At 51.7% G+C, this 12,170-nt stretch overlaps 1 protein-coding gene across 1 annotated transcript; it reads right to left on the reverse strand.

Annotated features, from left to right (window-relative positions):
- Positions 1-404: 404 nt before the first annotated feature.
- Positions 405-5,076, reverse strand: LOC138365382 (BRD4-interacting chromatin-remodeling complex-associated protein-like). The gene is made up of 2 exons (XM_069325695.1): positions 4,812-5,076; positions 405-4,246 (listed from the first exon to the last, which is right to left on the reverse strand). Exons 1-2 carry the CDS (start codon positions 5,074-5,076, stop codon positions 405-407), a joined length of 4,107 nt encoding a protein of 1,368 aa, XP_069181796.1.
- Between the last annotated feature and the right edge of the window lie 7,094 nt (positions 5,077-12,170).

Genomic DNA, 12,170 nt, shown 5'->3' on the forward strand with positions numbered 1-12,170 from the left:
TTATTACTCTCGACAGATGTTTGTACCTCTTAAGTCACTATGACATGTGACGGATCTTTTGATCTTTTGGTGAGGGATGCTAGAGATTACGAAGTGTTCCATACATCAGATTGGATGGACTTAATGGCTTACCTGCGAAAGATCGTCAGAGGTTGGTCAGTGGTCTGTTATTGACCCGAGAATCAATTTCGTGGACCGGTGTGAAGCTTCTATAGATCAAACTTTTGTGGTGGAGGGTTTTCCTTGGACAGCATTTGAATGTTCCCACCATCCGCCTGTAGAACCCTCCATGCCATTGTCTTCTAGGAGATATGAACTTCTAGTAGCACTACTGTTGATTTAGGGCAATGCATACAACTGGGCGATTCCAGACTTCCTTCAGACATGCTTCTCCACTGAGATCACTAACTTGGGGCAGGATCGACGGTCATCAAACATATGGAAAGCATGTATGAATGCCTCGGCACATGCCTGGCACCGAGCCCGGGAGACTGGGTGAGCCGGCACCGAGCCCGGGAGACTGGGTGAGCCGGCACCGAGCCCGGGAGACTGGGTGAGCCGGCACCGAGCCCGGGAGACTGGGTGAGCCGGCACCGAGCCCGGGAGACTGGGTGAGCCGGCACCGAGCCCGGGAGACTGGGTGAGCCGGCACCGAGCCCGGGAGACTGGGTGAGCCGGCACCGAGCCCGGGAGACTGGGTGAGCCGGCACCGAGCCCGGGAGACTGGGTGAGCCGGCACCGAGCCCGGGAGACTGGGTGAGCCGGCACCGAGCCCGGGAGACTGGGTGAGCCGGCACCGAGCCCGGGAGACTGGGTGAGCCGGCACCGAGCCCGGGAGACTGGGTGAGCCGGCACCGAGCCCGGGAGACTGGGTGAGCCGGCACCGAGCCCGGGAGACTGGGTGAGCCGGCACCGAGCCCGGGAGACTGGGTGAGCCGGCACCGAGCCCGGGAGACTGGGTGAGCCGGCACCGAGCCCGGGAGACTGGGTGAGCCGGCACCGAGCCCGGGAGACTGGGTGAGCCGGCACCGAGCCCGGGAGACTGGGTGAGCCGGCACCGAGCCCGGGAGACTGGGTGAGCCGGCACCGAGCCCGGGAGACTGGGTGAGCCGGCACCGAGCCCGGGAGACTGGGTGAGCCGGCACCGAGCCCGGGAGACTGGGTGAGCCGGCACCGAGCCCGGGAGACTGGGTGAGCCGGCACCGAGCCCGGGAGACTGGGTGAGCCGGCACCGAGCCCGGGAGACTGGGTGAGCCGGCACCGAGCCCGGGAGACTGGGTGAGCCGGCACCGAGCCCGGGAGACTGGGTGAGCCGGCACCGAGCCCGGGAGACTGGGTGAGCCGGCACCGAGCCCGGGAGACTGGGTGAGCCGGCACCGAGCCCGGGAGACTGGGTGAGCCGGCACCGAGCCCGGGAGACTGGGTGAGCCGGCACCGAGCCCGGGAGACTGGGTGAGCCGGCACCGAGCCCGGGAGACTGGGTGAGCCGGCACCGAGCCCGGGAGACTGGGTGAGCCGGCACCGAGCCCGGGAGACTGGGTGAGCCGGCACCGAGCCCGGGAGACTGGGTGAGCCGGCACCGAGCCCGGGAGACTGGGTGAGCCGGCACCGAGCCCGGGAGACTGGGTGAGCCGGCACCGAGCCCGGGAGACTGGGTGAGCCGGCACCGAGCCCGGGAGACTGGGTGAGCCGGCACCGAGCCCGGGAGACTGGGTGAGCCGGCACCGAGCCCGGGAGACTGGGTGAGCCGGCACCGAGCCCGGGAGACTGGGTGAGCCGGCACCGAGCCCGGGAGACTGGGTGAGCCGGCACCGAGCCCGGGAGACTGGGTGAGCCGGCACCGAGCCCGGGAGACTGGGTGAGCCGGCACCGAGCCCGGGAGACTGGGTGAGCCGGCACCGAGCCCGGGAGACTGGGTGAGCCGGCACCGAGCCCGGGAGACTGGGTGAGCCGGCACCGAGCCCGGGAGACTGGGTGAGCCGGCACCGAGCCCGGGAGACTGGGTGAGCCGGCACCGAGCCCGGGAGACTGGGTGAGCCGGCACCGAGCCCGGGAGACTGGGTGAGCCGGCACCGAGCCCGGGAGACTGGGTGAGCCGGCACCGAGCCCGGGAGACTGGGTGAGCCGGCACCGAGCCCGGGAGACTGGGTGAGCCGGCACCGAGCCCGGGAGACTGGGTGAGCCGGCACCGAGCCCGGGAGACTGGGTGAGCCGGCACCGAGCCCGGGAGACTGGGTGAGCCGGCACCGAGACTGGGTGAGCCGGCACCGAGACTGGGTGAGCCGGCACCGAGACTGGGTGAGCCGGCACCGAGACTGGGTGAGCCGGCACCGAGACTGGGTGAGCCGGCACCGAGACTGGGTGAGCCGGCACCGAGACTGGGTGAGCCGGCACCGAGACTGGGTGAGCCGGCACCGAGACTGGGTGAGCCGGCACCGAGCCCGGGAGACTGGGTGAGCCGGCACCGAGCCCGGGAGACTGGGTGAGCCGGCACCGAGCCCGGAAGACTGGGTGAGCCGGCACCGAGCCCGGGAGACTGGGTGAGCCGGCACCGAGCCCGGGAGACTGGGTGAGCCGGCACCGAGCCCGGGAGACTGGGTGAGCCGGCACCGAGCCCGGGAGACTGGGTGAGCCGGCACCGAGCCCGGGAGACTGGGTGAGCCGGCACCGAGCCCGGGAGACTGGGTGAGCCGGCACCGAGCCCGGGAGACTGGGTGAGCCGGCACCGAGCCCGGGAGACTGGGTGAGCCGGCACCGAGCCCGGGAGACTGGGTGAGCCGGCACCGAGCCCGGGAGACTGGGTGAGCCGGCACCGAGCCCGGGAGACTGGGTGAGCCGGCACCGAGCCCGGGAGACTGGGTGAGCCGGCACCGAGCCCGGGAGACTGGGTGAGCCGGCACCGAGACTGGGTGAGCCGGCACCGAGACTGGGTGAGCCGGCACCGAGACTGGGTGAGCCGGCACCGAGACTGGGTGAGCCGGCACCGAGACTGGGTGAGCCGGCACCGAGACTGGGTGAGCCGGCACCGAGACTGGGTGAGCCGGCACCGAGACTGGGTGAGCCGGCACCGAGACTGGGTGAGCCGGCACCGAGACTGGGTGAGCCGGCACCGAGACTGGGTGAGCCGGCACCGAGACTGGGTGAGCCGGCACCGAGACTGGGTGAGCCGGCACCGAGACTGGGTGAGCCGGCACCGAGACTGGGTGAGCCGGCACCGAGACTGGGTGAGCCGGCACCGAGACTGGGTGAGCCGGCACCGAGACTGGGTGAGCCGGCACCGAGACTGGGTGAGCCGGCACCGAGACTGGGTGAGCCGGCACCGAGACTGGGTGAGCCGGCACCGAGACTGGGTGAGCCGGCACCGAGACTGGGTGAGCCGGCACCGAGACTGGGTGAGCCGGCACCGAGACTGGGTGAGCCGGCACCGAGACTGGGTGAGCCGGCACCGAGACTGGGTGAGCCGGCACCGAGACTGGGTGAGCCGGCACCGAGACTGGGTGAGCCGGCACCGAGACTGGGTGAGCCGGCACCGAGACTGGGTGAGCCGGCACCGAGACTGGGTGAGCCGGCACCGAGACTGGGTGAGCCGGCACCGAGACTGGGTGAGCCGGCACCGAGACTGGGTGAGCCGGCACCGAGACTGGGTGAGCCGGCACCGAGACTGGGTGAGCCGGCACCGAGACTGGGTGAGCCGGCACCGAGACTGGGTGAGCCGGCACCGAGACTGGGTGAGCCGGCACCGAGCCCGGGAGACTGGGTGAGCCGGCACCGAGCCCGGGAGACTGGGTGAGCCGGCACCGAGCCCGGGAGACTGGGTGAGCCGGCACCGAGCCCGGGAGACTGGGTGAGCCGGCACCGAGCCCGGGAGACTGGGTGAGCCGGCACCGAGCCCGGGAGACTGGGTGAGCCGGCACCGAGCCCGGGAGACTGGGTGAGCCGGCACCGAGCCCGGGAGACTGGGTGAGCCGGCACCGAGCCCGGGAGACTGGGTGAGCCGGCACCGAGCCCGGGAGACTGGGTGAGCCGGCACCGAGCCCGGGAGACTGGGTGAGCCGGCACCGAGCCCGGGAGACTGGGTGAGCCGGCACCGAGCCCGGGAGACTGGGTGAGCCGGCACCGAGCCCGGGAGACTGGGTGAGCCGGCACCGAGCCCGGGAGACTGGGTGAGCCGGCACCGAGCCCGGGAGACTGGGTGAGCCGGCACCGAGCCCGGGAGACTGGGTGAGCCGGCACCGAGCCCGGGAGACTGGGTGAGCCGGCACCGAGCCAGCTCACTTCAGCTTCAAACAAATTTTGATACTCTATTATAAAGTCAAGTACATAAATACTAAACATATATTCATGTAAATAACTACAACATCAAGTGGAACATTATTATATAAAAAGACCGGTTATTACATTAGCTAAATACCTGCCTACTGTTGTAAATTTACTTGTTAGACTTAGCAGTTTAAATAAAAACGGGTAGAATTTTTTGTTTTATTTTAGGATTTAAACTTCAGAGTGAGGAATTACTTACATAAATAATGTTGATTCCAGAAGTAACTCCTGCCTTAGTACCAACCATATGCCATATGTACCAACTATACATATGGCGGCTACTAAGGATTGGTACAGTGACCCGTGTTAGTAATATGACGGACCATGCACATGATACCGGCAGTGGTCTCCCAGAGTGCTGCTAATATTAGTCTCTGAATGAAGAAGTCCATATCTCCCTTTATAAGGGAGATCAATGCTATATATGAACCTATTCTGTGCCTCGGGTGCCAAGTCATCAGAGGTTAGACCTTACAGTGGTCCTGATTCGCCTATCTCATAATTCATGTGTCCATGAGACGTATAGCTCACGGCATGAGCAAATACCATAGCCAGAACTTCGTGTTCATGGATGTTTGCTGGAGGAATGTCATTCCGCAACACAGGATAAACGATAGACTGGCCATGGCCCCGGAAAGCTATAACCAGGTCAATGCCACCCACTGTTTCCATGATTGCTTGGAGACCTTGGGTTTCCGGTTCAGTGAAGGGTGTGACGCCTTTGTAAGTCTCACTACGACGCTGGAGGAATGTCATTCCGCAACACAGGATAAACGATAGACTGGCCATGGCCCCGGAAAGCTATGAACAGGTCAATGCCACCCACTGTTTCCATGATTGCTTGGAGACCTTGGGTTTCCGGTTCAGTGAAGGGTGTGACGCCTTTGTAAGTCTCACTACACGGGTCGAATGGAGTGCTGAAGCTCCATTCTAAGTCTGTCACGGATCAGGCTCACGCCTTTGCACCCTCTATCAAGGAGGGTCTGGCGATTCTTTCTCCACAGCCTAGAGTAAACCATAATGTTAGAATCATGACAATGAAATTTTTTTAGAAACTAACCGTGAGGTTGGTATTATTTCCCATAATAAACTGCTATATGTATTATCTCATTACAAGTCACGACTTGGGATACACACGCTTCTGGGCAATAATGTGCAGAGTGTATTGTTAAACTGCCGAGGTCTTTTATGACGTGTTCACTGTGCGAGGTTGTGTGGCATGAACACTGCATGGTGTTGCATATCATGTACACTGTTGACTGACCTGGCACTCTCGGAGGTGAAAGTGTAATGATAGCCGTCCGGGTTGACGACAGGCACGATGTACCACTCCGTCCTCTTTAGCAGGTCTCGCCAAAACCTGTCTGTAATCAGCAGGTTCAGGATATACAGAGACGGCAGGAGAGATCCATTCACGAGCATGGATACCTGAAACAACGGGATAGAGATTGGGAAATAATTAGCTATTATTTCATATTGTTATATACATATATTGTTATAATAATTGTTATATACACAATTACAATTATTATTGCTAACTCTATTGGCTATTCAGGACGAACAAGCTCCTCTCTTACTAACTACGATCCAGATCTTTGTCTTGGGTTCATCGGAGAATGGATCTGTGACTTTAATCACCAGGACTTGGCGCCCCTCCTCCGTGGTGGCTGCCGTTAGCACCTGCACGAAGCAGCCTCCCATTTCCTTCACCCAGTTTAGGAACTTCTCGACGTCTGCCGTATTGTGGTAGACGTTCCAATCCATCGTATGTTCTGTGGGATTCGTTGGGTTATAATATAAAAACTGTAAACTTTATGCAATATATCATTAACAACATATAGTATAAGGTATTAAAATCTATTGTTCTAGTTTTGTTTAAATTCATGACAATAAGAAAGAGGATTTCCACAGTTTTTTAGCAAACATCTTAGATATACGTGAAGTATATGGACAGTGTAAATTCTACTAAATCAATCAAATTTATTTATATTCTCAATCATATGCAAATTGGGTATTTGAGCGAGCATGTATTTACCCACTGTTGTTGTGTTTGGTTGTCTCCATAAAAAGCCGCTCCTGCTGCACCAGACTCATCACATCCTCCACCTCCACCCAGTAGCTTATCTCTGAGGACTCCAGCACCTGCTGTACCAACGTACTCCAGGTCGAGCGTACCAGAATCTACAAAGATGACGCATGATTACGAGTGGCCCTCCAATATACTATAAATGATATAACCACACACATGAAAATGAAGCAACGACAACGTTTCGGCCAAGTAAGGGCCAAGTATGTACACAATTCACGCAAGAAAGTTGTCTGACAGCAAACAGTTCACTTACCTGGGCGTGGGTTGTATTGTCGCCCCAAATATCGAGTAACCGCCGTTTTCTAGTTCCCGGATCACTTCGTTCGTTTTTAATACGTCAACACTCCACATCTGTCCACAAACATGATGTTCGATAAAACCTCAACATTTTTGTGGTATTGTGTGCCACAACCCACCACAGTTCCCGACTTCACGGGTACCTATATACTGTTAGATACAAATCTAACTAATGTTAGACAAATCCCAAAGGTTTTCATATAAAAGAAAGATTAATCAATTTACATGGAAATATGTGTCTGCTGAGACTAATGGATGCCCACTACTCTCGTAAAAAAAAGTAACCTTCAGTATGCATTTATAATTGTTTCGCATAAATAATGCCTTACGTTGTTGAAAGAATGACACTTAAAATTCAAAACCAATAGACACTATTAATGGCGTAAATCACGAAGTAATTACCACGAGATAAATAATGAAAGAAACTCACCTGAATGCTTGCTCGTTGCTTTGGCTACGCTCGTTTGGCCCTGGCCAAACACAGCCAAAACAGGCAGCATTTTGGAATACAACAAGCACTGCAGAGACACGAGTACTTAAACCTTTAATCCTAAGACACAGAAGCACAAGATGCGATATTATGCTGTTATTGTTGTTTAAGGTTCGCTACTCAGAACAATAAGTTCCAGTAGCACGGGCTATGGTGTGCCCGTATGTGGAGGCTCTTTGGAGCCATTATCTGTATCAGTGGCTGATACTAGAGATGTGGCGATGGATGGGTCTTCATGATGGTTTTCAGCCAGGAGGGCTGGCTATACCAGTTATGGAGCTGGTGGGGTTAGTGTAGACCTCTAGGTTTTCCGTTTTTTCTTTGCCTGCGACTTTGGCTGAGCAGCGCTGTCGTTAGAGTTTGGTGACGTGGCCTCCATGAGGAAGTCTTGAACCGTGTAGGTGTCGTATTAGGCGGTGGAGCTCCTACTATGATTTCCTCGTCTGAGGAGTCCGTAACCTCCGTAGTGGGCGTTTTTGTCTTTCGCCTCGCAGCCTTTGGTAGGTTTAGGTGCCGTTGATTGATGGTTGTAGCTTTTTCAGGAGCGCTGGTGGTGCTATTATCGTTTGTAGACAGCACGTCTGCTAGCGCGGCTGCTGAGATAGTGATGGTAGGAGTGTTGGGAGCTGGAGAAGGAATTACCTCTGTTTGTGTCGCCCGGGTCATGGGCGGTTCTGGAGTCGGTGTTGAAGTTGACCACCTGGTCGTCCTGGTGGTAGTCTCCGAAGTGGTAGAGGAGGCAGTGAGATTTACGCTAGTGGCTATGATGGGGGCCAGGCCATTGTCTATATATAATGTGTTTAGTTCACTGACAAAGCGCTGGTTGTCTGGTCCAGCAAGCCTTTCCGCTAATTTCAGAAGATTATTGATTGATAAAGATTAAGCCACCCAAGAGGTTTCACGGGCATGAATAGCCCGTAAGTGGTACAATTTTTTTTTTCCCCAGTATTCTGAGGTTGCATTTAACCATCAAGCTGTTATCGTGGGGGAGGATACTGCTTCACAGTCTTTGAGGGTGTCCAGCTGCTGGACATCTTTGTTGACCAGGAGAGTGGCTGTGTTGATGGCTTCAGGGTGGCCACTGCATGATTCAGGAACTCTTAAAGCTCTTCTAAGGTCATTGGTTGCTTCACATTCCAGAAGATAGTGAAGTAATGGCTTTTCTGTGACAGTTTGGCAGAAGATGCACTCTCTCTGTCGGGGTTCTCCAATCTCCCAGTTGCATCTGTAACCTAGACGTAGTCTATATAGCCTAACTGCTATTTCCCTGTGGATTCCTTTTGGGATATTTAACCTTTCTAATTTGGTTGCCTGAAGATACCATGTTGCAGATGGCGAACCTTCAGCTATTCTCTGGTGTAGGTAGGCTTTGTTGAGATGTGAGAGTTTTTTGGTGATGATGTTTTTTATGTTCTCTAGGCTGGGTTGAATTGTTTTATGTATCATTGGATGACGAGTTGCCAATTTAGCAATTTCATCAGCTTTTTCATTTAATGGGATTCCAATATGGGATGGGATTCAGTTTAAAGTTATGTTGAGGCCTTTTCCTTTAGCGACTGCTCCTTGATACAAAATGGTGGTAATTATTTCCACATTATCTTTCCACTGTTTTTGTCCTAGTATTTGAAGTGCAGCTTTTGAGTCTGTGTGTATGATTGCATTTTGAGTGTTTTGTGCAATCACATATGCGAATGCCTGTTGTATGGCGAACAGCTCAGTTTGGGTTGATGATACTAGTCCTCCCAGTCTCCAATATGCCTGAACGCTGGTCGTGCAAAGAGCAGCGCCAGCACTCTCATTTTCTGTGTCCACCGATCCGTCTGTGAAGATGTGGGTGGCTCCTGCTACTGCTATGCTATACATTTGCTCTTCTATTATGCGCCTTAGGATTGTCGGATCATAGGCAGCGTTTTTCATTGGGAGACTTTCTATTACTATTTTGAAAGTAGGCTCTTCCCACGGCGCGGAAGGAGTGTAATTTGGGTGTGGATGATCACCCTCTCTATCAAGAATCATGTTTTTTAAATGTAGTCTGTTTAGGACTTTTCCTGCTCTTGCAACCCAAGAGTTTCCATTGTTTTGGCCTAGTCCAACCACCAAAGCCTGCCGTACTGGGATTGGATCAGAAGAAATAATTATCTTACTGATAATTGTAGCTGTCCTTTGTGATATTCTTTCTTGTAGAGAGGGCAAACCCGTCTCTAGTCTAAGAGTTTCAAGCCTGGTCCACATGGGGGCTCCTAGTGCACCTCTCATAGCATTGTTTTGGGCAACTTCAAGCTTTTTCCACTGTTGGTGTGATAGATTTGTGAGTGCAAGTGCGGCATAATCGATCACTGATCTGACTGCCTGTACATAGTATGTGCGAAGGACTTGCAGATTGGCTCCTCCAGAAAGGGAGGTTAGCGACCTGAGGATTGCCGTCCGGGCCGCAGTTCGCTCTCTCAAGTATGTGACCTCAGCATTAAAATTCATGTGTGTGTCCAGGATGATTCCTAGATACTGATAGGTGTCGACCCATTCTATTGGTTGACCCTGTACTGTGAGTTGGATGTTGGGCTTCGCTATTTTTATGGGCATGGCCTCTGACTTTGAGGGGTTGAGTTTGATCCCAATCTGTTTTGCCTCTTTACTGATGCAGTCTAAGCATTTGGGTGCAAGGCGCGCCGCATCCCTTCCTTTTATGATGATGGCAAAGTCGTCCGCGTAGTTTAGCAGCCTGCAGTGATGTGGGAGTTTCAACCTCATTATTCTTTCTATTAAACAGTTGAAGAGAAGAGGGCTGAGAATACCTCCTTGCGGTGTACCATTTTCATGTCTTTTGTATTCAGAGACTGTGCCATGAAGTTTTACTCTTGCTTCTCTGTTTGAGACAGTTTTTGGTCCAGGAGAGCAGGTTGCCTCTGACCTCTTTGTCAATGAGGCAGCAGAGAATAGCTGGGGCGCTAGCCAGTTCAAAGGCTTTTTCGAGGTCCAGGAATATCAGCATTCCTGGTCTGAGAAGATTATGCTTCCAGTCGCAGCTTATATTGGCCGCGGGAGGGTAAAGGTGAGATTGTAGGGACAGGTGCAATTGGTCCTACTAGAATAACGGGTAACTTGATTAAAGTATATAATTTACTGAAAGGGGTATAACAAAAGGAATATAAATAAAGCTGTAAATAAAAGAGCAGTTAGTAAATTGGATTAAGTTTGATTTAGAAAATACCTGGGTATATAGTGGTTTAGAAATGTGATAGTAGATTTCAGGAAAAAATTATCATACCGGATATTGGATCGCTGGAGTGTTTCATGAGGTATATATGAATTTGAATTATACATGAATCAACATCTATTACGTTAATAGTTATGTCTTTAATAGATTAAACACACTATTTCAAAACAAGTATTTTCGTGTGATTTTCCTGTGTCTACCGTTCCCAATTTATATCCATTGTTTCACGTTTCAGTTGGTACTGATGTATTTAATATCTCTGTATGCTCATTTCCAATATGTATAAAAACAAAATAATGAAGAAAACTACAAAAGGAATGTATTGGACCATACGAGGCCGCTCTTATTTATATTCAACAAAACTCGTTCATATTATATGTCTAATCTAAGAACATAAGATCATACATATACAAAAATTGGTAGGGAAATTAACAGGAAAAAAGACTCGCTATCACTTCAAGTTTATCTAAATAGGGTTTTGAAATGGTCAAAAGATTAGCAGATGCAGTTTAATGCTGATAAATGTAAAGTTCTGAGGCTAGGTAATGATGATAAATTTACAAGTACGAGCTAGACGGTGTTGAGATTGCGAAGTTTGATTGCGAAAGGGATCTGGGTGTTACGATTAGTAAGAATTTAAAACCAAATTATCAATGCATGAATGTTCGAAATGAGGCAAATAGGACACTGGGATTTATTAATCGAAGCGTCAGTAACAAGACACCTGGTATTGTTCTTCAGGAATATCTTGCTCTGGTTAGGCCCCCATTTAGATTATCCAGTTCAGTTTTGGTCGTCGTACTATAGAATGGATATAAATTCACTTGAACGTGTCCAGCGTAGGATGACTAAGGGGCGATTAGGTAGGTTTCATAAAAGTTGTTCTAGTGCAATGAAAATTTATTGACGTGTTACATGTAAAGAGGGCTGCAAGTGGTCCAAGTTTCAGCATCGCAGCCTAAATAGAGAGGGAGAAAAAAAAAACTTTTTTTTAACCAATTTTTTACATGTTTTAAAGTTGATATAACAAATACAAATATCAACTGAAATTATTTCTATGATACTCAGCTATCACAATACTATATATTAAAGGTTGTCTAGTGGCATTATTATCCCAAACCTATTTAGTGCAATATTACAAATTTTCAAAGTTCACCCAAAAAATTATGCAACAAAATGTTTATAAATATATATAAAATCAATAAATGATCTTAGGGGAAATATATAACCCGGGTTTTTAGAGGCACAGACTCTACATATAATGTGCAAGTTTCATGTAAATTGAATAATAAATAAAAAAGTTATTCAACCATATAGTTGCAAATTAGTTACCTGTAAAAAATCAAGGTCAAAGTTCAGCCACCTTTGGCTGAGGTTGATGAACGACCAATTTCAATCAAAATTACCACCCTTGTAGATTGGCATTCCTTCAGTAAGGTGTGTAAGTTCCATGAAGATCGCCTGATAAAAAAAAAAAAATTATTAAAAAAAAAAAATAAATAAAATAAATAAAAAAAGACAGCAGCTTTATATTTACAATTATTTATGATGTAGTATCAAGATATTAAAAATAATACATTCTAACCTAATATATTTGGTCTGAAATATGCAACATCTTGCAACATTAAGAGGGAGAACGTCTTGAGTTGCAGGGCTAAGATCTTGAGTGGCAGGTGCCGCAGGAGGTGTGGCAGGTGCCGCAGGAGGTGTGGCAGGTGCCACAGAGGTGTGGCAGGTGCCACAGGAGGTGTGGGTGCCTG

The sequence above is a fragment of the Procambarus clarkii genome, chromosome 16 (genome assembly GCF_040958095.1).
Source record: "Procambarus clarkii isolate CNS0578487 chromosome 16, FALCON_Pclarkii_2.0, whole genome shotgun sequence".
Lineage (NCBI taxonomy): Eukaryota > Metazoa > Arthropoda > Malacostraca > Decapoda > Cambaridae > Procambarus > Procambarus clarkii.

Bases quoted from the DNA above. Each gene is read 5' to 3' on its own strand.
- LOC138365382 (XM_069325695.1), bottom strand. From the start codon at position 5,076: ATGACATTCCTCCAGCGTCGTAGTGAGACTTACAAAGGCGTCACACCC. The intron at 4,247-4,811 runs GCGAATCAGGAC...CGGCTCACCCAG, and splicing joins ACACATGAATTATGAGATAG to TCTCCCGGGCTCGGTGCCGG.